General features: G+C 36.8%; 1 protein-coding gene across 2 annotated transcripts in view; it reads right to left on the minus strand.

Annotated features, from left to right (window-relative positions):
* GABRA3 (gamma-aminobutyric acid type A receptor subunit alpha3) overlaps positions 1-25,581 on the minus strand; it is a 355,912-nt gene that overhangs the window by 48,124 nt on the left and 282,207 nt on the right. For both annotated transcript variants that reach the window (XM_002927241.4, XM_034649729.1), the window contains exon 7: positions 11,815-11,958. In XM_002927241.4, the coding sequence (XP_002927287.1) occupies positions 11,815-11,958 (144 nt within the window). The remainder of the gene's footprint in view (positions 1-11,814; positions 11,959-25,581) is intronic.

Below are 25,581 nucleotides of genomic sequence, written 5' to 3' on the forward strand. Positions count from 1 at the left end.
TTAAGGAAAACACTTGCCCATTATGATAGGCTGATAAGCATTGTCTCCAATTAGAAGAGAGAATTACTGTATGGCAATGTAATTCTTTGAAAGCAAAGTTATAAAACAAAAGACATTATTAATTTTTATATTAAATATCACTCACTTTATGCCTATGTAAGGATCAGACATTCACTTCCATACAAGTCTCACACATGATATTCTTCATAATGAATATTTAGGTGGTGATGATGACACAAAAATGTCTCATACAATTCTTGCGGTACAGTTATTAGATATTCATATGAGGACACAAACACACAACAGATAATAAGTTTATTAACGGTATGCCATGATGATTATTTACTATTCAGTAAGTGGAACTGAATCATTGTAAAGGTCTTCATACTCCTTGTCTTCCGGTTGAGTGGGTGGAGGAAGAAGAGCAGGAATTGGTCTTGCTGTCTCAGGGGTGGCAGAGATAGAAGTGATGGAGGAGATAGAGGGAGGGAGGAGAGACAGGCACATTCAGCATAACTTTACAAAAATACATCGTAATGTCTGTCTGACTTGTTTTTGTTTTCTCATTTCTCTCAAAAACATTTTTATATGGTACCAATCCTTCTTCCACCACTTGCTTTAGTTTCAGTGCCCATATCATAGAAGGGTCCATGTCATAAAAAATGTCAAAAGCTGTCTTGAATAATTCAAATCCTTCTTCTTCCTCATTGTCTGGCAGTGGTTCAGAAGCACTCATCTCCATCAAGTTGTCTTCTATTAATTCTTCAGATGTGGTGTCTATTAGCTCCTGAATTTCTCCAAGATCAGTATCTTGAAACCCTTCAATCCCCACTTTTATTTTTTGCCATATCACAATCTCTTTCATTATTTCTTTGGTTCTATCATACATCATGTGAAGTCATGCACAACATCTGGACACGGTTTTCTCCAGCAGGAATTTATTCAGACTTGATGGCTGTCATGGCTTGTTCTGTAACAATGATGGCATCTTAAGTGTTACAATCCCTCCAGATTTTCATGTTGTTCTCTATATTGGGGTTCTCCTGCATAGGGTTGATGATCTTTTACATAGAGTACCATGTATAATGAAACTTAAAGGTCCTTGTGACCTCCTGATGCAGAGACTGAATTAGAGGTGTTATGTTTGGGGGTAAGTAGACCACTTCAGTGCTTTTGGTGTTGAACTTATGGGTTTCTGGGTAGCCAGTTGCATTGCCCAATATCAAAAGAACTTCAAAAGGCAGTCCCTTACTGACAAGGTACTTCCTGACCTCAGGGACAAAATATTGATGGAACCAATCCAGAAAAAGTGTTTGCATTGTCCAGGCCTTTTGTTGTACAACAAAAAGACTGGCAGCTGGTGTTTATCTTTTCCCTTCAAGGTTGGAGGGTTAGCAGCTTTATAGATAAGGGCAGTCCTGATCATAAACCTGACTACATTTACACACAACAGTAGAGTTAGTCTGTCCTTCCTTTCCTTAAGTCCTGGCATTCACTTCTCTTCCTTACTAATAAGTGTCTTTTGTGGCATTTTCGCCAGTATAGGGCACTTTCATCTGCATTAGAAACCTGTTCAGACAGATATCTTTTTTCCTTGACGATTTTTTAATGGTGTCTGGGAACTTATCTGCTGCCTTTTGGTTGGCAAAAGCTGTTTTTCCCCAAAGATACAGATGTAATGAAAAGAAGGGACATAGACACCCCAGTGTTCATAGCAGCAATGTTCACAATAGCCAAACTGTGGAAGGAGCTGAGATGACCTTCAACAGATGAATGGATAATGAAAATGTGATCCATATATACAATGGAATATTATTCAGCCATCAGAAAGGATGAATACCCACAATTTGCATCAACATGGATGGAACCAGAGGGGATTATGCTAAGTGAAATAAGTCAAGCAGAGAAAGACAATTATCATGTGGTTTCACTCATATGTGGAACATAAGGAATAGAATGGAGGACATTAGGGGAAGGGAGGGAAAACTGAAGGGGGGGAAATCAGAGGGGGAGATGAACCTTGAGAGACTATGGAGTCTGGGAAACAATCTGAGGGTTTCAGAGGGGAGGGGTGTGGAGGGAAAGATTAGCTCAGTGATGGTTATTAAGGAGGGCACGTGTTGTAATGAGCACTGTTTTGCGCAAATAATGAATCATGGAAACTACATCAAAAACTAATGATGTACTATATGGTGAATAACATAATAAAAAAAGGGAAAAAAACCTCTTTCTAAAATTATCAAACCATCCTTTGCTGGTATTAAGTTCCCCAACTTTAGATCCCTTTTACTTTAAATTGTCATATAATGACTTCACTTTTTCTTGAATCATATTAGAGTCTATATATATACCTTTTTTACAGCAACCCTGCACCCATATAAAAGCTGCATTTTCAATGAGAAAATGGTATTTCACAAAAAGTACAAGGTTTTTATACCTGTAGATGTAGCTGCAGTGATAACTTCATGAATTTCCTTTTTTAATAATGGTCCTTATGCTGGATTTATTTACCTCAAAATGGTAGGAAACTTGAGCTCTAGACCTCAATCTATGGTACATATGAAGCAATTAAATTTTTTCTTATAATATCACGACTTTTCTCTGCTTCTTGGGAGCACTCCCAGAATCACTAGTGGCACTTTGTATGGTTTCCATGGCATTATTCAAGTTTCATGGTATTGCACTAAACATGATGAAAAATATGCAAGAACCATGAGAGATCACTTTTTACTGTGATACACATTTACTGGAGAGATGAACTGCTCACAGGGAGATGATTAGCATCACACAATGTTCTAAGTAGATACTCAAAATACTTGATCTCACTACAATAGCAACAGGAGGTGGCTATAAAATTCTTAATGTAGTGCAGTATGTATTGTGTCTTTACATTTGTTTACATTTCTCTCAACTGTGAATGGTGCCATGGGCCATCTGTGTATACATGCATAACTTGATAAATTTGAACTTTTTATAATAGATTTTGAATATTTTGTGCTGGTGAATAATAAAATAGACTAGTATCTACATAATTTATGCTTTCATGACATATCAAACTTATCCTATTTTTTGATATTTCTAGGCTATGTGGTTCATCTGTGAGTTTCCTCAAATTGTTATAAATATCCAAACATTTTTCCAATGTATTTATTGAAAAACATCCACATATAAGTGGAATCATGCAGTTCAAACTTGTGTTGTTCAAAGGTCAACTGTACAGGCCAATATCCCTGAAGAATACAGACACAGAAATTCTCAACAAATACTGACAAGCCAAATTCAACAGCACTTTAAAAGAATGGGATGCAAGAATGGTTCAACATTTGCAATTCAAAAAATGTGATACATCACATTAATAGAAGGAAAGAAAAAAATCAAATGATAATTTCAATAGATGCAAAAAAGAATTTAACAAAATTCAACATTCATTCATGATAAAAACTCAACAAATTTGGTATAGAAGAAATATACCTCAACAAAACAAATCCAATTAAAAATGGGACAAGGACCTGAATGGAATTTTTCTGAAGACATACAAATGGCCAACAGGTACAAGAAAATGTGCTCAATGTTACTAATCATTAGGGAAACACAAATCAAAACCACAATGGGATATCACCTCACACCTAATAGAATGGTTACCATCAAAAAGATAAGAGATAACAAGTGTTTGGAAGGATGTGGAGAAAAGGGAAACTTTGTGCATTATTGGTGGGATATAAATTGGCACAGCTACTATGGAAACTAGTATGGAGGTTTCTCAAAAAAATTAGAAATACCATATGATCCAGCAATCCCACTTCTGGGTATACGTCCAAAAGAAAAAATCAGTACCTAGAAGAGACATCTGCACTCCTATATTCATTGCAGCATTATTCACAATAGCCAAGACATGGAAACAACCTAATTGTCCAACAATGAATGAATGAATAAATTAAATGTGATATATAGTTACACACACACAATGGAATATTATCTCAGCTGTAAAAAATGAAAAAATCCTGCCATTTTTGACAACATGGATGAAACTAAAAGACATTATGCTAAGTGAAATAAGCCAAAGAAAAATACTGTGTGGTATCATTTACACGTAGAATCTAAAAAAAGTTGTACTTATAGAAACAAAGGAGAACGATGGTTTCCAGGGGTGGAGGGGTGGGGGAAATGGGGAGATGTTGATCAAAGTGTACAAACTTCCAGCTATAGGATGAATAAATTCTGAGAGCCTAATGTACAGCATGATGATTATAGTTAATGATACTATACTGTATATTGAAATTTGCAAAGAGAGTACATTCTTAAGTGATTTCATCACCAGAATAATAATAACAATAATAACAACAACAAGGTGATGGATTGTGGTAATCATTTCACAACTAATATATATCTATATCTATATCTATCTATCTATATATATATAATCACATTGTACACCTTAAATATATACAGTTTTTTCAATTATATCTCAATAAAGCTGGGATGCCAGGGGAAGCAGAGGCAAAAAGAATTCTCCTAAGTGAGAACTGAAGCCTTTTGTTTGGTTGGGAAGATTTCCCATTTCTGCTCTTGTATTGCAGATGATCTGGGCCCAATGTAAAACAGTCAAAGAGATCATGGAAAGTCACCTTTTCACATGCACAGGTATTCACAGCCAAGATAATTTCTGTGAGTGAAAATCGCAAGCGAATGTTTAGAAAGCTTAGCAAATTAATCCATTGTGTTAATTAATTGACTAGGTTCTCTTAAATATAACTCTGATATTTTGTATCTTTTTACATCCTCTTCTCTGCCAAAGTAAGAACCAAAGCTTTGATCAGATTGGAAGATATTTTTTCCAACTTCCCCATTATATTTCCACCCTGTGTCTCAGCTTGTTATTAAGCTTATTAAGTACCATCTGTGTTGTGTGTGAAATATTCAAGGGTACAATATAAAACGTATAATGCATATGTATTCACAAATTAGTTTTTATCTATGGATTAGAAATACAGAACAGTTCAGTAAATGCTTTACATAACTAATTTTTATAAAGTGGATCATTATATTCCCCCCTCCTTGCTGCCTCTCTTTTTGTGTCTTATTATGAAAGATGACCCTTTAAGTGGTTTGCAGAATTTTCCTCTGCCTTTGTACTTCAGCCTATTAAGTTCCATTTGTGTTAAATGTGAAATATTTGAGAATATGATGTAAAACACATTCACAATTTAGCTAGTATCAAAGGTTGTGAAAGACACAAGATTTTTTAAATAGCTTGGCAAATTAACTCATAATACTGAGCGGATATATTTTCTTAAATTCATGTTTGTTTTTCAATTCCATTTCTCTGTTCCTTATACTTTTATCTTGCCTTTTTTATTCTTTTCATCTCCATTGCTCTGACTTGTCTTTGTGTCTCACTCTCTCATATTCTGTTTATTTATCTAGGCTACATGTCTAGAAAGATAATATATACAATGACAGTAATAAAAATGTGATTCTAACAAATGGTCAAATTTCTAGGAATGGAAAAATAAGATCATATACCAAATCCTCCACTTAGAAAATTAATGCAATAATTTGCCAAATGAGAGAAAATGGAATGGGTACTGAAATAGGGAATGGTTTGAACAGCTAAACACAGATTTTAAGGACTTTTATTCATTTATTTAACACATATTTGAATCCGGAGCAAAGAGGAGGAGCTCTCTGCTTAGAACTACAAGCATACCTTATTTTATTTACTTGATTATTTATTTATTTTACTGAAGTATAGTTAACACACAGTGTTATATTAGTTTCAAGTATACCACAGAGTGATTTGACAGTACTATACACTACACAGTGCCCACCACGATGAGTGTAGTTACCATCTGTCACTACACAAAGTTATTACAATATTGTGAACTATATTCCCTATATTTTACCTTTCATCCTCATTATGTATTTATTTTATAACTAGAATTTTGTACCTCTTAATCCCCTTCATCTATTTTGCCCATCTCTCCCCTGAAACCACCAGTTTTCTGTATTTATAAGTCCTTTTCTATTTTTTGTTTGTTCATTTCTTTTGTGTTTAGATTGCACATGTAAGTGAAATCATATGGTATTTGTCTTTGTTTGACTTATTTTACCTAGCATAATGCCTTCTAGCACCATCCATGTTGTCTCAAATGGCAAGATTTCACTGTTTTTTATGGCTGAGTAATATTCCAGTGTGTGTGTGTGTGTGTGTGTGTGTGTGTGTGTGTGTGTGATATATCACATCTTCTTTATCCATTTGTCTATCTGTGGACACTTAGTTTGCTTCCATATCTTAACTATTGTAAATAATGCTGCAATGAACATAGAGATGCATATGTCCTTTATAACTAATGTTGTTTTCGTTGGGTAAATACCTCAATACTGGGTCTTTTACAAATTGAATGTTTGTGGCAACCCTATGTCAAACAAGTCTATAGTGCCAGTTTTCTAAAAGCATTTGCTCACTCCGTGTCTCCGTGTTACATTTTGGTAAATCTTGCAATATTTCAAACTTTTTCATTATTATTATATTTATTATGGTAGCCTGTGATCACTGATTCTGACTTGCTGAAAGCTTAGGTGATGGTTAGCACTTTTTGAGAGTAAGGTATTTTTAAATTAAGGTATATAAAATTTTCAACATAACGCTATTGTACACTGAATAAACTAGAGTGTAAACAGAACTTTTATATGCACTGGGAAACCAAAAATTCACTTGACTCACTTTTTTGAAATACTTACTTTATTTTGTTGGTCTGAAACTGAACTGGCAGCATCTCTGAGGTATACCTGTACTTCATACTAAGGACTGAGAGCATTCAGAGAGAAAGCCACTCATATAAAACAGAACATCCATGAATTGTGGGTCTTTCTCTGATCTAGCATTTCATTAATATGGTGGATGCCACATGGAGGAGCATATTTAGAATTCAGAAAAGAATGTTCATAATTTATAATCACATGAAAATAATACACATATATGTGAGGTAATAATATTAATATGGTTCCTAAATCAAAAGGTATCAAAGGGTGTACAGCAAAAAGTCTCCTTCCCATAGATGCGCCCAAACCACCCATCTCATTTCTCCTTCTACAGTTAACAGCCTTTTGCGGTGCCTGGGTGGCTCAGTAAGTTAAGCGTCCAACTCTTGGTTTTGGCTCAGGTCAGGATCTCAAGGTCGTGGGATAGAGCCCTGTGTGGGCCTTGTCCTCAGCGCAGAACCTGCTTGAGATTCTCTCCCTTGGCCTCTCCCCCTGCTAACGTTCTATCTCTCTCAAAATAAATAAAATCTATATTAAAAAGTTTTAATTTCTACACTATTCTTTAAAAAAAACCCAAAACAACAAAAACAATTAACAGCCTCTTGTGTATCGTTCTAGAAATATCATCTCTATACCAGTAAATATGCCTAACTGTTCAGTGTTCTGTGCTTTGCTTTTTTTCACTCAACGATATATCCTACAGATATATCCTTTGAATGATACATCAAGTACTTCCTCATTCCTTCTTATAGCTGCATAGTATTGAATGGTGTGAATGAATTTAATACATTAAATCACCTCTTTACTGATGTACATTGTATCATGTTTCTAAAACTAATTTGAGATATAATGTAATTATATCTACAATGACCCTATTTTCAAATAAGGTCACTTACAGATGTACTGTGAGTCAGGATTTCAACATATCTTCTGAGGGGACATAATTCAATCCATAACATCTGTATTGCCAATACTGAAGGGAAACTGACATGCTCATACACTGATAATGGGACCATGAATTGTTTAGCCTTTTTAAATGGCAATTTGTCAATATGTATTATAATTTTAAAAAAATGTGTCTACTTTCCGAAAGAGCAATCTCAATATTCTGTCTATTCCAAGCAGATGATTACACAGGGACAAAATGTGATATAGAAAAAGAAGGTCTTCACAGTGTTGTTTATAGCATTAAAACACAGAAAATAATACTAAATAATTGGTTAAATGGACTATAATCCCCATATATGAAGCCATTAAAATGAAGATATTATTTTATTGAGTTTCACAATGAAATGCTACACTTCCCAGTGATAACAAAACTTATCATATCATTGTCAAGAATTCTGTGGCTTTGAAGGAGTGCTTCTTAATTTTCTGTTTAAATTAGATGATGGGGATTAAGGAGTGCACTTGTCTGATTGAGCATCGGCGGTTGAATGAAAGTGTTGAATCACTATATTGTACACTTGAAACTAATATTACACTGTATGTTAACTAACTGGAATTTAAATAAAAACTTAAAAGAAAAAATAAAATAAATTTAAAGTACCCAAAACAATAATTAATGCTTATTATAATTGTGTCTATTATAATTATTTAAATATTACTATTTATAACTAACAAGAAGCAACAAGTATTGGCAAGGATGTGGAGCAAAAGGAACCTTTGTGTACTTTGGTTGGTGGGATATAAATTGGTGCAACCACTATGGAAAATAATATGAAGTTTCCTCAAAAATTAAAAATAGAACTACATACATCCAGCAATACCACTTCTGGGTATTTATCCAAAGAAAATGAAAACATTAACTCAAAGATATATGCATTACATCTTAATTGCAGCATTTTTAAAATAGTCAAAATGATGTAGAAACAACCTAAGTGTCCATCAATGGATGAATGGATAAAGAAAATGTGCTGTGTGTGTGTATATATATATATTACACACATATATATATTATACACATACATATATATTATACACACACATATATTTTATACACATATAATATATATATTTTATACACATATACACATGTATATGCATATACATACACACATATGCAGTGGCAGTGGAATATTATTCATCCATCAAAAGAAGGAAATCTTGCTATTTGCAACAACATGGATGGACCTTGAGGGTATTATGCTAAATAAGTCAGAGAAACACCAATATTATACGATCTCACATATATATGAAATTTTTAAAAAAGAACAAAAAACAAACAAGCAAACAAACCAAGTTCATAGATACACAGAACAGCTTGATGGTTGCCAGGAGCATGGGAGGGGCAGTGGGTAAAATGGGTGAAGGTGGTCAAAAGATACAAACATCTGTCATAAAATAAATAAGTCATGGGTATGTACTGTACAGCATGGTGACTATAGTTAATAATACTGTACTGTGTATTTAAAAGTTGCTGGGAGTAGGTCTTAAAAGTTCTCAAGGGAAAAAATTGTAACTGTATATGTTGGCAGATGGTAACCAGAGTTACTGTGATAATCATATATATAAATCATATATATATAATCAATATATAAAATATTGCATCATTATGTTGTATACCTGAAACTAATATAATGTCAAGTATATCTCAATAAAAATATTAGTAACGTGTGCATTTTATTTGGATTTTCTATATTTGGTGACGAGAAATCATGCTTATAATATAAAATTAAATTAAAAACAGTATCAATGATATTTATGTAAAAAAAATGCAAAGGGAACCTTCTTAAAGATTATACACCAAAATGTACAATAATCAGTTAATGGTGGGATTAAAGAATATTTTAATTTCCATATTTTGCTCTTCTGTGTATTCTATTTTTCCTATAATGAATGTGCATTGCCTGTGTGATAAAAACTAAACAAACAGTGGCTTAACCAAATGAAATGGGAGCTGGGGCTGCTTGGATAGCTAATGATGGATCTCAAAAATTGATGCCAGGTGAGCAGTGCTGAGGAAGGACTGGGAAGTGGGGAGAGCCAACAGATACAATGGGGAATTCTCTTCCTCCCCCAGGGTAGACATCTTGGGTGGGGTATGTGTGCCCTGGGCCGCTAGGGACCCTTTGTGCTGCTCTGAGCAGAGCCCTGCCACCGGCAGGCACACACATGACCTCCTCTAGGATCCTGGGTCCTCTTTGCCCACAACTCATGTGGAAGGGAGAATAAGCATGCATTTCAGCTATGCAATCACAGAAGGGAGGTCCTGGCCCCAGCTGCAAAGACAGCACAATGCAGATGAACCCAGGAGCAGGACAAAGGCTTCTGCTCAGAAATGTGAAGGGGTACCATAGGACAAAGGAATGCAGTGTGCACATGTGGGTGCTGAAGGCCCCACTCCATCCCCCTGCTTGGGGAGAGCAGAACCACTGTCCAGGTGGGGAAGACTATCCCCCACATACCCACACCAAGTCCAGCTAAGGTACCCTTAGCCCTACCCTTCCATGGGGCCCCAGGAAGTGGGTTTCAAGCACCCTAACAAGGGCTGTGTCCAGTCCAGGGATCAGGGCATGCAAACCAAGCAGTGGTTCTGCAACCAGTGGGTAATACTTATATCATAGTATAGATTCACTGTAAGCAAACCAAATTGGGGAGGTTAGGCAACTGGCCCTAGATCACACTTTCAGTGCTTCCAGAGGATAGGAGACATAGCCATAATCTGAGCCCCAAGAGCATAGTAGCCCACCGTGAAGACATGGAGTGTTCCTTGGAGCAAAGTAATGAGATCCAGGTTGCCTGGGCACACCCACCTAGAACACCTACCTGTACACTCTCTCCAAAACAGGACACTTGACTCCAGCAGCTAACTCACACCTGCTGGAGGGGGAGAACCCTTGGACTTGGGCCAGCTATGTACATTAGTGCCTGCCCAGCTGCTCAGCCTGGTCCTGCCACTACCAACTCCACGGGCCAAACTCCAGAATCCTCTCAGAGGAGAGCAGCCCACACCCCAGTGGCCCCATATTCTTTCTACCTTTCCCTTCTTACTCTGAACCAGTTGCAGTTTCTCCAATAGATTGTTTTCACATTGACACCTCAGTATTGCCTGTCTTTGTAATAGCATTTTCCCACATCAAATTCTAAATCTCGAAATCCTATTGTCTCTGAAATCTATTTTAAATGCTTCTTTATTTAGCTACCCTCCCCTGGTCCTGGGATGGAGGGAAAACAGGGTACAGAGAAGATGATATACTATAACATCATAAGAAGTGGGAACAGTGTCCAAATAAAAGAACAAGAGTACCCTAATTCATTTATAATTTTGGATTCAGATCTTTCACCAGGACACGTGTTGAAAGTTTCTGCCCTTAACAGCAAAAAATATTGTAAGCTATGTAAAATATTGGGTCCCCAATATTTACTATGTGGGTCCCCAAGATATACTCCATTTTGCCAAATACCCTAAGATTAGTTCAGATTCAGGGTACTTCCTTCCTAGGCCCCTGTAACTGGTCAGTGTCTAAATAGGACTCAAGGCTACAAAACAAGTCTCTAGGTTCCATTTATCAATCCAAGGATTTAGCTATGGAGAGGACCTGGCAAGTTTTGCCAGACAGACTTGTTTTTTAGACAGGTGACTCACTTAAAAAATAATTCCATGGCGCATCCTTAGACCTCCTGGTTGTGCACCTGGACTCTCCTGGGTTATTAATTTGTCACTTCAGCATTGGCAGAGTTGAGCAAATGTCTTCATGAAATCTTTAGGACCAAAGTTCAGTTCTCCCACCATCATGGCTTCCCTCTACCTTATCTTCTACCACAGTCCAGCCCTAATGTCCTTGACCATCTAACCCACTTAGACAGCAGGGCATCATAGTTAAAAACATTGGCTTGGGAGCCAGTATGCCTGAGTTCAGATCTTGGCTCTGATACTACATAATGTAACATAGGGCAAATTACTGAACATTTCTATGTCTCAATTTCCTAATGATAATAGTACCTACATTACAAGACTACTTTGAGGATTACATGTTTTTATAAGCATGGGTATAAGACTGGTATATGGTTCAAGTTAAAAAAATGTTTATTAATAAAATAAATAAATACCTGTACTAGAACGGATTATCTCTGTCCCAACAACATGGCCCAGCAGGTCATATTGATTCAGGCGGGAGCCATCCTGTGCTACTTCCACAGATTTGTTCTTCCCAAGAGTCCAAGAATAAACCACTTCAGCTGTTGTATAGGCATCTAAGGCAGAAAAGGGTGAAGAAGAAGTTGAAGGGAAGAGAAAATAATTATCCTTAATACTGAACTTGCATGAGACTGAAATACAGCTTCCTTCCCAAAAGAGTTCTGGGTATGTGTTCTGTCTTCAGCTGAAGTACATTTATCCATCCACCTAGTAAACACTCATTGAATAACTTCTATAATTCATGCTGGATACACAGGAGTGAACCCAAAGTGGTCTCTTCTTTCAATGACTCACAGTCTTCTGGACTGACAATAAATTGTTAGACTTTTCCTTCTCTTGGAGGGTAGAGAAGGGAGGAATAGCTAAAATATTATCTAATGCAGATGTCATAAATTCAAATTCCTATAGGAGTGGTATCTTAAATAAGTAAATCATGATAATTGTAAAAAAAACACTGTCAAAAATGTAATACAATTTTAATTATAAAGGGGTGAGCATATGAGATAAGGTAAAAAAATCATTGTAGAGGTATTTTAAATTAAAAACATAAAAACTTCAAAGTAAAAATAACAATAATTATTACAATTTTCTTTTAAAAATTATTACCACTTTGATTTGCAAAACAGAAACCTGCCTCCTTTGCTTCAGCACCAAGGTGTTAATGTCAGGTCTTATATTTGGAATTCCCATGTTGAGTACAGAATGTAGGTATAGATTAGTTTTAGTAGAGGTGTAGGTAAGGGAAATGGTAAGAGAATAAGGAATGATGTTGTAGAGTTTAAATCAGTATCTTAAAGGAAAAGAGTTGCTTTCTTTCCAGACATGGATTCACTCTTTGTACAGTGGGTTTGGGGTAAGCAACTTTCTTACTCAGGCACCTAGGTTCATGAAGAGAAGCTGAACCATAGTGTTCATCCATTTAACCCAACTTTTGAGCTGTTATTCAATTCAGTAGGAGGTCTCCAGCTCATGGTGGCAGCTTCTGTCTCTATAATATGCTCTATTTAAGCCTTTTACCACAAAGCAAATAATTCCTACGGAATCTGCAAGTGAACAAACATAAATTGTGTCTTTACAAAATTTGCAACATTGGATATACATTTCATTAAGTCTGACATTAACACTCACATATACTAATTGTGGTCTGCTCATATTATATTTCTTAGGACTTTTCTCAATACACCCAAATAAACCATTTTCTGATTTTCGTGTAATGGGCAACAGCCAAAAATTTCTTCATTCACATCAAATTTCTCATTGAAATCATGAAAAAATATATATAACTCCACAGTAATTTTTATATCTGTGCTCTCATAAGCTATAAAAGAAAATGCCACAAGAAATCCAGCTTTCCACGTAATATGCCCTATATATGGCCTCAGTCATTTATTCAACACAGATAAAAATACTTGTAGTTTGGGGCACCTGGGTGGTTCAGCTGGTTAAGCATCTGCCTTCGGCTCAGGTCATGATCCCGGGGTCCTGGGATCGAGCCCTGCATTGGGCTCCCTGCTCTGTCTCCCACTCCCACGCCCTCTCCCACTCCCACTGCTTGTGCTCTCTCTCTCTCTTTCTGTCAAATAAATAAAATCTTTTTAAAAAGTACTTGTAGTTCAACATACAATTTCTTCTGCAATAGACATTTTTTAAAAATAAATTTGGCATCTATAAAATATTTTGGTAACTGGGAAGGTTTGTTGCTTAAAATATAATTTCACTTCCCAGCAGCAACACTTAGTGTATGCATTTAAACACAAAACCTGTTGAACTTTCAGTCTATGTTTTAAAGCTAATTAAGACTTTCATTGCACATCTTTTTTATATATCAATTATAGTTCTTCATAACAAATTGCATAATGTTAATACCTGAAGTTTAATTTCTTCAACAAAGGTATACTTAGTATGCATAGTAAAGATGTAGAAATAGTCTTCATTTCTATAAGGAAATGTAAACTTGCCTGGTTTTGAAACCAGTCCTCTCAGTCTTTTTTTTTTTTAAGTTTTGATAACAAGAACTATGTTACTTTCCTCTTAATTCTACTGGGAGCTCTTAATTCTATTATATGTAAAACAAACATGCAGGTGAGTTGACTAATGGCAATTGACATTGCAACCTTTTTCAGGGAGAGGATAGAAAGTGATGGAGTTTTAGGGGAATGGGCAAGCATGTGCCCATTTACAAGGACAACCACTATTCAGCTGATAGTGGTCATGTGAGAATTTGAGACCAGTGTTGTCATATCTTCTGATTTCATAAAATAATAAACAAATCTGGGGTTTTATGTGACATCTCCCAAATTTCAAATCTTCGCAAATAATTTTAAAAGTTATAAACACTATATGGATCAAAAAAACCACATTTGCAAACCACCAATTCGTAACTTCTGGTCTAGAGATCTTCTCTTATAGATGGCTATGGTTTTCTGTGATTCAATCTTGGAAATAAAGCATCCTCTGCTATCTATGGGGTATCTAGGGCCCCCAACTAGAATTTTAGATCTTTATTTTTTTTAATTTAGATTCAATTAGCCAACATACAGTACATCAATAGTTTCATATGTAGTGTTCAGTAATTCATCTGTTGTGTATAACACCCAGTGCTCATCACATCATGTGCCTTCCTTAATACCCGTTACCCAATTACCCCATCTCCCTACCCACCTCCCCTCCAGCAACCCTGTTTGCTTCTATAGTTAAGAGTCTCTCATGGTTTTTCTCCCTCTTTGATGACTTCCCATACAGTTTTCCCTCCCTTCCCCTATGATCCTCTGCTCTGTTTCTTACATTCCACATATGAGTGAAGCCATATGATAATTGTCTTTCTCTGATTGACTTATTTCACTCAGCATCACACTCTCCAGTTCCAATCACAACAATGTAAATGGTAAATATTCATCGTTTCTAATGGCTGAGTAATTAGAATTGTAGATCTTTAAACTATTATCACCAAGAAGAAAGGGAAATCCTCTCCTCAGGACTCTTCTCACTTCCTTATTTAAAATTTATTCTAAAGAGAGGAGGGACAAGATGGCAGAGGAGTGGGTGACTCCATTTCAACCATTCCCCTGAATTTAGCTGGATATCTGCCAAGCCATTCTGAACACCCATATATCTGGATCCATATATATCTGGATCCCTACAGGGGTGGAGGATCAGTGGTTGGGAGGTAGGAACGACGGAGTTGTGATTCTGTGGACAGATATCAGAGGATATAAACAGAAGGGGGAGGGAGTCACCAGAAGCTGACCACTGGTAAATAATATAATACCCTAGCACAAAAGCATCCTGCACCAGGAGACCGGTGATAGCTTGCAAAGTGGTGGTGGTGGGACGGGAAGGGCCTGATAACAGCGCTCAGACAGAATCCAGGAGCTGACCGTGGACCCGGGCCTGCTGCCACAGCCACTGCTGCTGCCACCCGCCACCACCAGTGCAGACTGGGACCTCTCGTGGTTTTGGAAGCACAAGGAGCAGAGACAAGTGGGGGCCTGAGTTGACTGCTGAGAGGGTCGCTGGGGGTGTGTGCTGCCTGTGGGAGGCTGTGGTTTTCAGCGGTGCTTACAGAAAGGGAGACTGTGTGTTCTGGAGGGTTCGGAGAGGAGCAGATTGTGACTGCTCTTCCCTGGGCGAGGTCTGGGTGGGAACATTTTCCTTTGCTGACAGGGGGCAGGGCAACTCCACCCAAGCAGGGTTGCCTGAAAAACAATGAGGCAGGTCCCTCTTCCAGAAGACAATCTGGAAGAACAAGAGAATGATAACCCTAGGGACCTCATAAAACTAAAACCCAAACACCAATGGAAAATAGTATATTGAGCTCCTGGTGTTGCCTCACAGCCTGTATATTTCTCAGATACAACTTTTTTTGAATTCTTTCTTATGTTTCTTCATTTTTTCTTTTCACCTATTTCTCATCTCAACTAGATGTTTAATACAACATATTTCATAGTAGCTTTTTAACTTGTACTTTTTCACACCTATATATATATAGTTTTTAAATATATGTAGATACAGATATAAGCTTCAATGTAGTCCTTTTTCCCCTTTTCAATACTACCTTTATATATATACCAGTTTCAATTTCCCTGTAACTCTGGGAAATAGTGTTCTCTAACAAAGAGAATAAAATACACCCAGGAAGAACTGAAACATCCTACCTTGCCCACATTGAGAAATTATAGACCCCCTCCCTGTACCCCTCCTTTTTTTCTTTTTAGCTTTATAAATATTATTCTTGGGTTTCATTTTGGCTTTGCTTTTTCAGTGGTGGCTTCCAACTGTTTCAAACTGTCCCAGAGTGCATCTTGCCTGGATTGTGGTTGATATTTTTGACTCTGTACATCACCTCAACTATCCCTCAACAGAATGACTAGGAGGAGGAACTCTCAACAAAGAAAAGAAACAGAAACAGTGGCCTCTCCCACAGACCTAATGGATATGGATATAAGCAAGACGTCAGAAATAAACTTCAGGGTAGCAATTATAAAGACAATAGCTAGGCTTGAGAAAACCATTAGCGGCAACATAAAATCTCTAAGGGCAGAAATGAGAGCTAACCAGGCCAAACTTGAAAGTGCTATGAATGAGATGCAGTCTTAACTGGATACTTAACAGCTAGGGTAAATGAGGCAAAAGAACAAATTAGTGATGTAGAAGATAAACTGAAAGAAAGGAAGGAACAGGAGGAGGCCTGGGACAAACAGCTTGAAATCCATGAGAACAGACTTAGAGAAATCAACAATGCAATAAAAGTTTCCAATGTCAGAACTACTGGGTCCCTGAGGAGGTGGAGAGAGAGAGAGAGGGCTAGAAGATATATTTGAGTGAATCGTAGCTGAGAACTTCCCTAATCTGGGGAATGAAACAAGCATTCATGTTCTAGAGGCAGAAAGGACCCAACCCAAGATCAAGGAGAACAGACCAATGTCCCAGCATGTAATAGTAAACCTCTCAAATCTTAGAACCAAGGAAGCCATCCTGCGAGCAGCTAGGGGGAAAAGATTCCTTATGTATAGAGGGAGGAACACTAGAATAATGTCAGACCTGTCCACAGAGACCTGGCAAGCCAGAAAGGGCTGGCAAGACATTCAGGGTACTAAATGAGAAGAACATGCAGCCAAGAATACTTTATCCAGAAAGGCTGTCATTCAGAATGAATGGAGAGATAAAGAGCTTCCAGGACCAGTAGAAACTGAAAGAATTTGTGACCACCAAGCCAGCCCTGCAAGCTATACTAAGGGGGATTCTATAAAACAAGAAAGAGCACAAGAGTAATATAGACCAGAGTTTACAGAGACAATCCTTATAAACAAGGACAGTACAGATGATAAGATGGCAATAAATATGTATCTTCAGTAGTAACGCTCAACATGAGTGGCCTAAATGGTCCCATGAAATGGCACAGGGTTGCAGATTAGATACAAAGACAGGACCCATCCATATGCTGTTTACAAGAGACTCATTTTGAACCTAAAGACATGTTCAGACAGAAAGTAAGAGAATAGAGAAACATTTACCATGCAAGCAGACCTCAAAAGAAAGCTGGGGTAGCAATTCTTATATCAGACAAATTAGAATTTAAACCAAAGACTGTCGTAAGAGATCCAGAGGAACACTATATCATTCTTAAAGGGTCTATCCAACAAGAAACCCTAATAATTGTAAATATCTATGCCCCCAACATGGGAGCAGCCAACTACATAAGCCAGCTGCTAACAAAAATAAAGAATCAGATCAAGAATAATACATTAATATATTTTAACATTCCACTCTCTGCATTGGACAGATCATCTAAACAGAAGATCAACAAAGAAACAAGAGCTTTGAATGACAAATTGGACCAGATGGACTTTGTAGATATGTACAGAACATTCCACCCTAAAACAACAGAATACTCATTCTTCTCAATTGCACACAGAACTTTCTCCAAAATAGACCATATACTGGGTCATTAATCAGGTCTTAACCAATACTGAAAGACTGACATTATTCCCTGCATGTTATCAGACCACAATGCTTTGAAACTGGAACTCAATCACAAGAAAAAAAATTGGAATGAATTCAAAAACTTGGAAGTTAAAGAACATCCTGCTAAAGAATGAATGGGTCAACCAGGAATTAAAGAACTTAAACAATTCATGGAAACCAATGAGAATGAAAACACATCGGTCCAAACCTATGGGATACTGCAAAGGCGGTCCTAAGGGGGAACTACATAACCATCCAAGCCTCTCTCAAAAAACTAGAAAAATCCCAAATGCACAAGCTAACCTTACACCTAAAGGACCTGGAAAAAGAACAGCAAATAAAATCTAGACCAAGCAGGAGAAGAGAAGTAATAAAGATTAGCACAAAGATCAATGAAATAGAAACCAGAAAAACAGAACAGATCAATGAAACTAGAAGCTGGTTCTTTGAAAGAATTTATGAGATTGATAAACCACTGGCCAAAGTTATCCAAAGAAAAGAGAAAGGACCCAAAATAATAAAATCATGAATGAAAGGGGAGAGATCATGACTAACACCAAGGAAATAGAAAAAATTAATAGAAATTATTACCAGCAACTATATGCCAACAAACTAAGCAACTGGGAAGAAATGGATGCCTTCCTGGAAACTTACAAACTACCAAGATTGAAACAGGAAGAAACAGACAATCTGAATAGAGCAATAACCAGTAACGAAATTGAGGCAGTAATCAAAAACCTCCCCCCCCCCAAAAAAGTCCACAGCCAGATGGCTTCCCAGGGAAATTCTACCAAACATTTAAAGAAGAAATAATACCTATTCTACTGAAGCTGTTCGAAAAAATTGAAACAGAATGAAAACTTCCAAACTCCTTCTACAAGGCCAGCATTACCCTGATCCCAAAACCAGGCAAAGATCCCATCAAAAAGGAGAATTACAGACCAATATCCCTGATGAACATGGATGCCAAAATATTCAACAAGATCCTAGCTAATAGGATGGAACAGTCCATTAAAAGGATTACTCACCATGACCAAGTAGGTTTTATGCCTGGGATGCAAGGGCGGTTCAACATTTGCAAATCAATCAACGTGATAGAGCACATCAATAAAAGAAAAGACAAGAACCATATGACCCTTTCAATTGATGCAGAAAAAGCATTTGACAAAATACAACATCCATTCCTGATTAAAACTCTTCAGCGTATAGGGATGGAGGGAACATTCCTCAATAGCATAAAAACCATCTGTGAAAAGCCCACAGTGAATATCATTACCAATGTGGAAAAGCTGAGAGTTTTTCCCTTAAGATCAGGAACATTACAGGGATGCCTAGTCTCACCACTATTGTTCAACATAGTGCTAGAAGTCCTAGCCTCAGCAATCAGGCAACAAAAAGAAATAAAAAGCATCCAAATTGGCAAAGAAGAAGTCAAACTCTCCCTCTTCGCAGATGACATGATACTTTATGTGGAAAACCCAAAAGACTCCACCCTCAAATTACTAGAACTCATACAGCAATTCAGCAATGTGGCAGGATACAAAAGCAATGCACAGGAATCAGTTGCTTTTCTATACACTAACAATGTAACTGTAGAAAGAGAAATTAAGAAATTGATTCCATTCACAATAGCAACAAAAACCATAAGATACCTAGGAATAAACCTAACTAAAGAGGTAAAGGATCTATACTCCAGAAACTACATAACACTGATGAAAGACATTGAAGAAGACACAAAAAGATGGAAAAACATTCCATGCTCATGGATTGGAAGAATAAACATAAGTTAAAATGTCTATGCTACCCAGAGCAATCTACACTTTCAATGCCATCCTGATCAAATACCAATGACATTTTTCAAAGAGCTGGAACAAACAATCCTAAAATTTGTATGGAACCAGAAAAGGCCCCAAATCACCAAGGGAATGATGAAAAAGAAAAACAAAGCTGAGAGCATCATGTTGCCTGACTTCAAGCTATATGACAAAGCTGTGATCACGATAATAGGATGGTATTGGCACAGAAACAGACACATAGACCAATGGAACAGAATAGACTCCAGAAATGGACCCTCAACTCTATGGTCAACTAATCTTTGACAAATCAGGAAAAATATCCATTGGAAAAAAGACAGTCTCTTCAATAAGTGGTGCTGGGAAAATTGGACAGCTACATATAGAAGAATGAAAGTGTACCATTCTGTTACACCATACACAAAGATAAACTTAAATGGATGAAAGACCTCAATGTGAGACAGGAATCCATTGAAATCCTAGAGGAGAACATAGGCAGTAACTTCTTTGACATGGGCCACAACAACTTCTTTCAAGATATGTCTCTAAAGACAAGTGAAAGAAAAGCAAAAATGATCTTGAGGGACTTCATCAAAATAAAAAGTTTCTGCACAGCAAAGGAAACAGTTGACAAAACTAAGAGGCAGCCCATGGAATGAGAAAAGATATTTGCAAATGACATTACAGATAAAGGGCTGATATCCAAGATCTATAAAGAGCTTCTCAAACTTAACACTCAAAAAACAAATAATCCGGTCAAAAAATGGGCAGATGTGAACAGACACTTCTCCAAAAAGACATACAAATGGCTAACAGACACATGAAAAAATGCTCAACATCATTAGCCATTGGGGAAATACAAATCAAAACCACAGTCAGATACCACCTTATAACAATTAGAATGGCTACAATTAAGAAGACAGGAAACAACAAATGTTGGCAAGGATGTAGAGAAAGGGGTACCCTCTTACACTGTTGGTAAGAATGCAAGCTGGTACAGCCACTCTGGAAAACAATACGGAGGTTCCTCAAGAAGTTAAAAACAGAGCTACCCTACAACCCAGCAATTGCACTACTGGGTATTTACCCCAAAGATATAGCTGTAGTGAAAAGAAGGGACACATGCTCTGCAATGTTCATTGCAGCAATGTCCACAATAGCCAAACTGTGGAAGGAGCTGAGATGCCTTTCAACAGATGAATGGATAAAGAAGATGTGGTACATATATACAGTGGAATATTATTCAGCCATCAGAAATGACGAATACCCACCATTTGCATCAACGTGGATGGAACTGGAGGGGATTATGCTAAGTGAAGTAAGTCAAGCAGCAAAAGACAATTATCATATGGTTTCACTCATATGTGGAATATAAGCAATAGCACAGAGGACCATAGGGGAAGGTGGGAAATCTGAAGGGGGAGAAATCAGAGAAGGAGATGAACCATGAAAGACTATGGAAACTGGGAGACAAACTGAGGGTTTCACAGGGGAGGGGGTGGGGGGAGGGGGTAACAGGGTGTTGGGTATTAAGGAGAGCACGTGCTGTGATGAGCACTGGCTGTTATACATAACTAATGTATCATTGAACACTACATCAAAAACTAATGACGTATTATACAGTGGCTAACTGAACATTAAAAAAAATAAAATAAAATTTATTCTAAGACTATTAAGTGAAGACTATCACAAGGTCATGCCCTCTCAGTTTCCCCAGTGCCTTCCATCTTTAGTATATATGTTTGGGGTTCTACTACTCCTAAACAGAAAATCACCTGTATATGTATTTTATCTTTGCTGTTTAGGGGGTTGTATGTTTAAAGGACAATGCAGTGTTCTGCCCAATATACTCAGGAGTTTAACAATGTAAAGACTTTCGGGGGAAAGTCTAGGGGACGGAAGATATTTTCCACCCCTAAGAAAGAAAAGGAATTTCTTGGTGGGTCTCTCAACTTAAGCCAAATACTTTGAGCAGGCAATCCTGAATACTAGCCCTAAAAATCCTAGCATGTCCTAGTACAGATATGATAATAAAACATGCAGCCATCAGTACCTTAGAAACTTCACTGGGCCCAGAGTGGCAACTTACTTTAAACAAAATGTAATAGCTTCATTTCTTTGACAATAATATATGGGAACAGTGGGATTTATGGGGAAAAAAATGTCTTCTTGTATGTTGAAGGTCAAAGCAGGAAAGGCATGAACTAAAAACAGGTAGAGAAGGAAGAAGGAGAAATAAATTAAATAAACAAACTGAAAACTACTTGACTGTTCACAGCCTAACCCTTTAATAGTAAACAAGTTAAAGGCACCCATGTTGGTGGTAGGGTGGGGGTGGCACCATTGCTTCTGCTCAGTGTGGAGTATTAGGGAAGGATTCATAAAGTAGATAAGGCTTAGAAAATGAGACCACCTTTAAAAGGTGAAAGAAGGACATTCCTAGCAAAAGAACAACACAGCAAAGGCAAAAAGCATACAAGAACATCAGTATTAAGGGAATTAATGCTATCCCTGGACTTACAGGCTAGAGAGAAGCTGAGGTAATATTGCCCTAATTGCCCACACTAAGAAAAGAGAGTTTTAGTCCATAAGCTATAAGCTGTGGATGTGCCAAAGTAGAGAGATGATATAGCAAAATGTATGCTTTCGAAGGATTGTCCTAGTTGCAGTATGGATGACCGGCTGGAAATAGTGAAGCTAAAGCTAAGACATCAGTTATAAGGCCATTACAATGTTCGGTGTGAGTGACCCTGAGGCCATAACATATGGTAATAGACAGTGAGCTGAACTGAGTGAGACAGAGAGATTTCCAAGATAGAACAGATTATAACTGATAGCTTTTCATGAAGGTTAAGAAAGGAAAGGAGGACATTTAAGGAAGGATTCTATATGACCCTAAGAGTGTAGCTTTTGCAAGTCATGGATAATGATGAAATTCATTTACCCATTGGGGAATAGAACTCTTCTCCTTTATGCTTTCTCTTTCTTCTCTTTCCTCCATGCCCCTTGGACTCCTTTAACCGCTCAGCTTTCCTCCCATACCTTTCCTCCCTATCCTTTCTTCTCAGTTCCAATCATTCTATTGTCATAGAAGAGCAGGGATAGAGGGTGTGTGTTGGGGGTGGATGCTATAGAAAAACATACCTACCAGAGGATTAGAACTATCGCACTCCCAGAATGGCCCCCTCAACATATGTTGGACAGGCTGTGATGGCACAAGCATTTCATTGCCTCTTTCTGTTATTCAAGCCTTTGTATGTGTTAGGCCCCAGGAAAATGGGAAATAAAAAAGCAATCCTGCCACATTAGCACCAATGAAAAAGCATTCTCTTTGAACTCATCTCACAGACTGCTTGCTTACTTGTTTGACTGATTCAGTCAATAAATATTGACATTATATTAGACAAATAAGGCACAGAGGTGGGGAGGGGTTTAATTAGATACAGTAATTAGAGAAGACCTCTTTGAGCGGATGGTTTTTAACCTGAAACTTAAAAAATGAGAAAGAGCCAGAGCTTGATGCAGAATATTTCAGGTCAAAAAACAACAAACAAACAAACAAACAAAAAAACAGCAAGTAACAAAGGCTTCTAAGTGGGAAAGATTTGTATTGTTCTAGGAACTGGCAGAAGGCCAATGTAAAGGGAAGAGAGATAAGAGATGAATTTGAAGAGGTATGTAACAACCACAATACAGAATCTAATAAATCAAGAAAGGGAACACAAAAGAAGGTTTTAGAGAAAAACTAATCAGTTGATTATAAGTTGCCTGATACAGTTTGCTAATATTTTGTTGAAGATTTTTCTGTCTATACTCATAATAAATATTTGTCTGTGGTTTCTTGTGATTTTTGTCACTTTTTAAAATCAGAGTAATAACCTGATTGAATGAATTAAGAAATGTTACCTCCTCTTCTATATTTTACAACACTTTGTGAAGACTTACTATTAATTCTTCTTTAAATATTTGGTATAATTCAATGGTGAGGACATTGAGGCCTGTTTTTTTTTGGGGGGGAGTTATTACAATATTAATTTAATTTCTTTTTTATAGGCCCAACAAAAATTTCTATTTATTCTTTAATTAGTTTCAGTAATTTGTCTGTTTCTAGGAATTTTTCCATTTCTTCTAGGCTAATTTGTTGGCATACGGTTGCTCATAGTATTCCTGTATAATCCTATTTATCTCTGTAAAGTCAGTAGTAATGTTCCTTCCTTTACAATTTTAGTAATTTTAATTCTTTTTCTATTCTGGCTTGGTGAGTCTAACTAAAAGTTTATCAGTTTTGTTGATCTTCTCAAAGAACCAACTTATAGATTCTTCGATTCTCTAATGTTTTTCTATTCTCTAATTTAATTTCACTCCAATATTTATTACTTTCTTCCTTCTACTTGTTTTGGGTTTAGTTGGCTCTTCTTTTTCTAGTTTCTTAAAGTAGGACAGTTAATTATTTTTTTATCTTTTTTAAAATATACACTTTATATTTATAAATTTCCCTCTAAACACTGCTTTAAGCTGATGCATTCCATAAATTTTGGTATATTGTGCATCATTTTCATTCATTTCAAAATACTTTCTAATTTCCCGTGTGATATCTTCTTTGACCCATTCTTTATTTAGGAGTGCATTCTTTCTGTGGGAGTGCATGTTTCAACACATTTGTGAATTTCTCAAATTCCCTCATTTACTTCTAATTTTATTCAAGTGAACACATTTTGTATTATTTTAATACTTTCAAACTTACTGAGTCTAATATATGGTCAACTCAGAAAAATGTTCCATGTGGTCCGTAGAATAATGTGTATTTTGATGCTGTTGGGTAGAGTGCAGTATGTTTGTTAGATCTAGTTTGTTTAAATTTTGTACAAGTTTTTTATTACTATGTTGATGCTCTGTCTAGTGATCTGTTGAAAGCAGAGTAGTGAAATCTTTAGTTATTACTGTTGTCTATTTCTCCTTTAAATTCTTCATTTTTGCTTCATGTATTTTGGGGTTCTGTGGTTAGGTGCATATATCTTTATAATCATGATATCTTCCTGATGGATTGACCCTTCTATTATAACAAAATCTTCAAGACTTCTACAGAATGCGGATGATGAGGATGAGAATAGGCCTCCCTGATTTTACTGAGAATAATCACTTTCCTTGAATAACACTCGTCAGATTGCTGTGAGACTTTGGTGAGAGTTTGGAGAAAGTTTATTTTGAAAAATTTTAGACATTCTCTTTGGTTTTATGGAAGAGATTTTCAGAAGTCCTTACTCTACCATTCTAGAATTGCTTCCTTGTTAAAGATTTTTTTCTCATTTTTATTTTATTCATTATTTTACTTTAATTCCACTAAAGTTAACATAGTGTTGTGTTCATTTCAGGTGTACAATACAGTGATCCAGTAATGCCATACATTACCCAGTGCTCATCACAAATGCACTCCTTAATCCCCATCACCATTTCACTCATCCTCCCACCCACCTCCCCTCTGGTAACCACCACTTTGTTCTCATTAGAGATTATTTTAAGGCTAATTTTCACTTAAGAATTTAAGAACTTAAATTACTCTTTCCTTCTTGATATGGTTTGTTTGGCTTCCAGGACAACGTGTTTCCTTAAGTTTCTTCATAATTCACCTATCCTCTCCTCCATATTTACTGAACTATTCTCTTCTTTGTAGCCTTTGAATATTATACTGACTCAGGAGACAGTCTTTGATACTCTTATCTATATGCAGTCATTTCCTTAGTGATCTCCCCCAGCCTTATTACTTCAAATGCCATCTATATGGATGACAGCTAAATTAAATCTCCAGTCATCTTTTCTGAACACTAGACTTATATCCCATATAATCAGCACCCAGAAGCACTATTTATGTCCCTTTTTAAGCACAACCTCCACCACAGGTAACCACTATCTTGACTATTGTTT

The sequence above is a fragment of the Ailuropoda melanoleuca genome, chromosome X (genome assembly GCF_002007445.2).
Source record: "Ailuropoda melanoleuca isolate Jingjing chromosome X, ASM200744v2, whole genome shotgun sequence".
Classification (NCBI taxonomy): domain Eukaryota; kingdom Metazoa; phylum Chordata; class Mammalia; order Carnivora; family Ursidae; genus Ailuropoda; species Ailuropoda melanoleuca.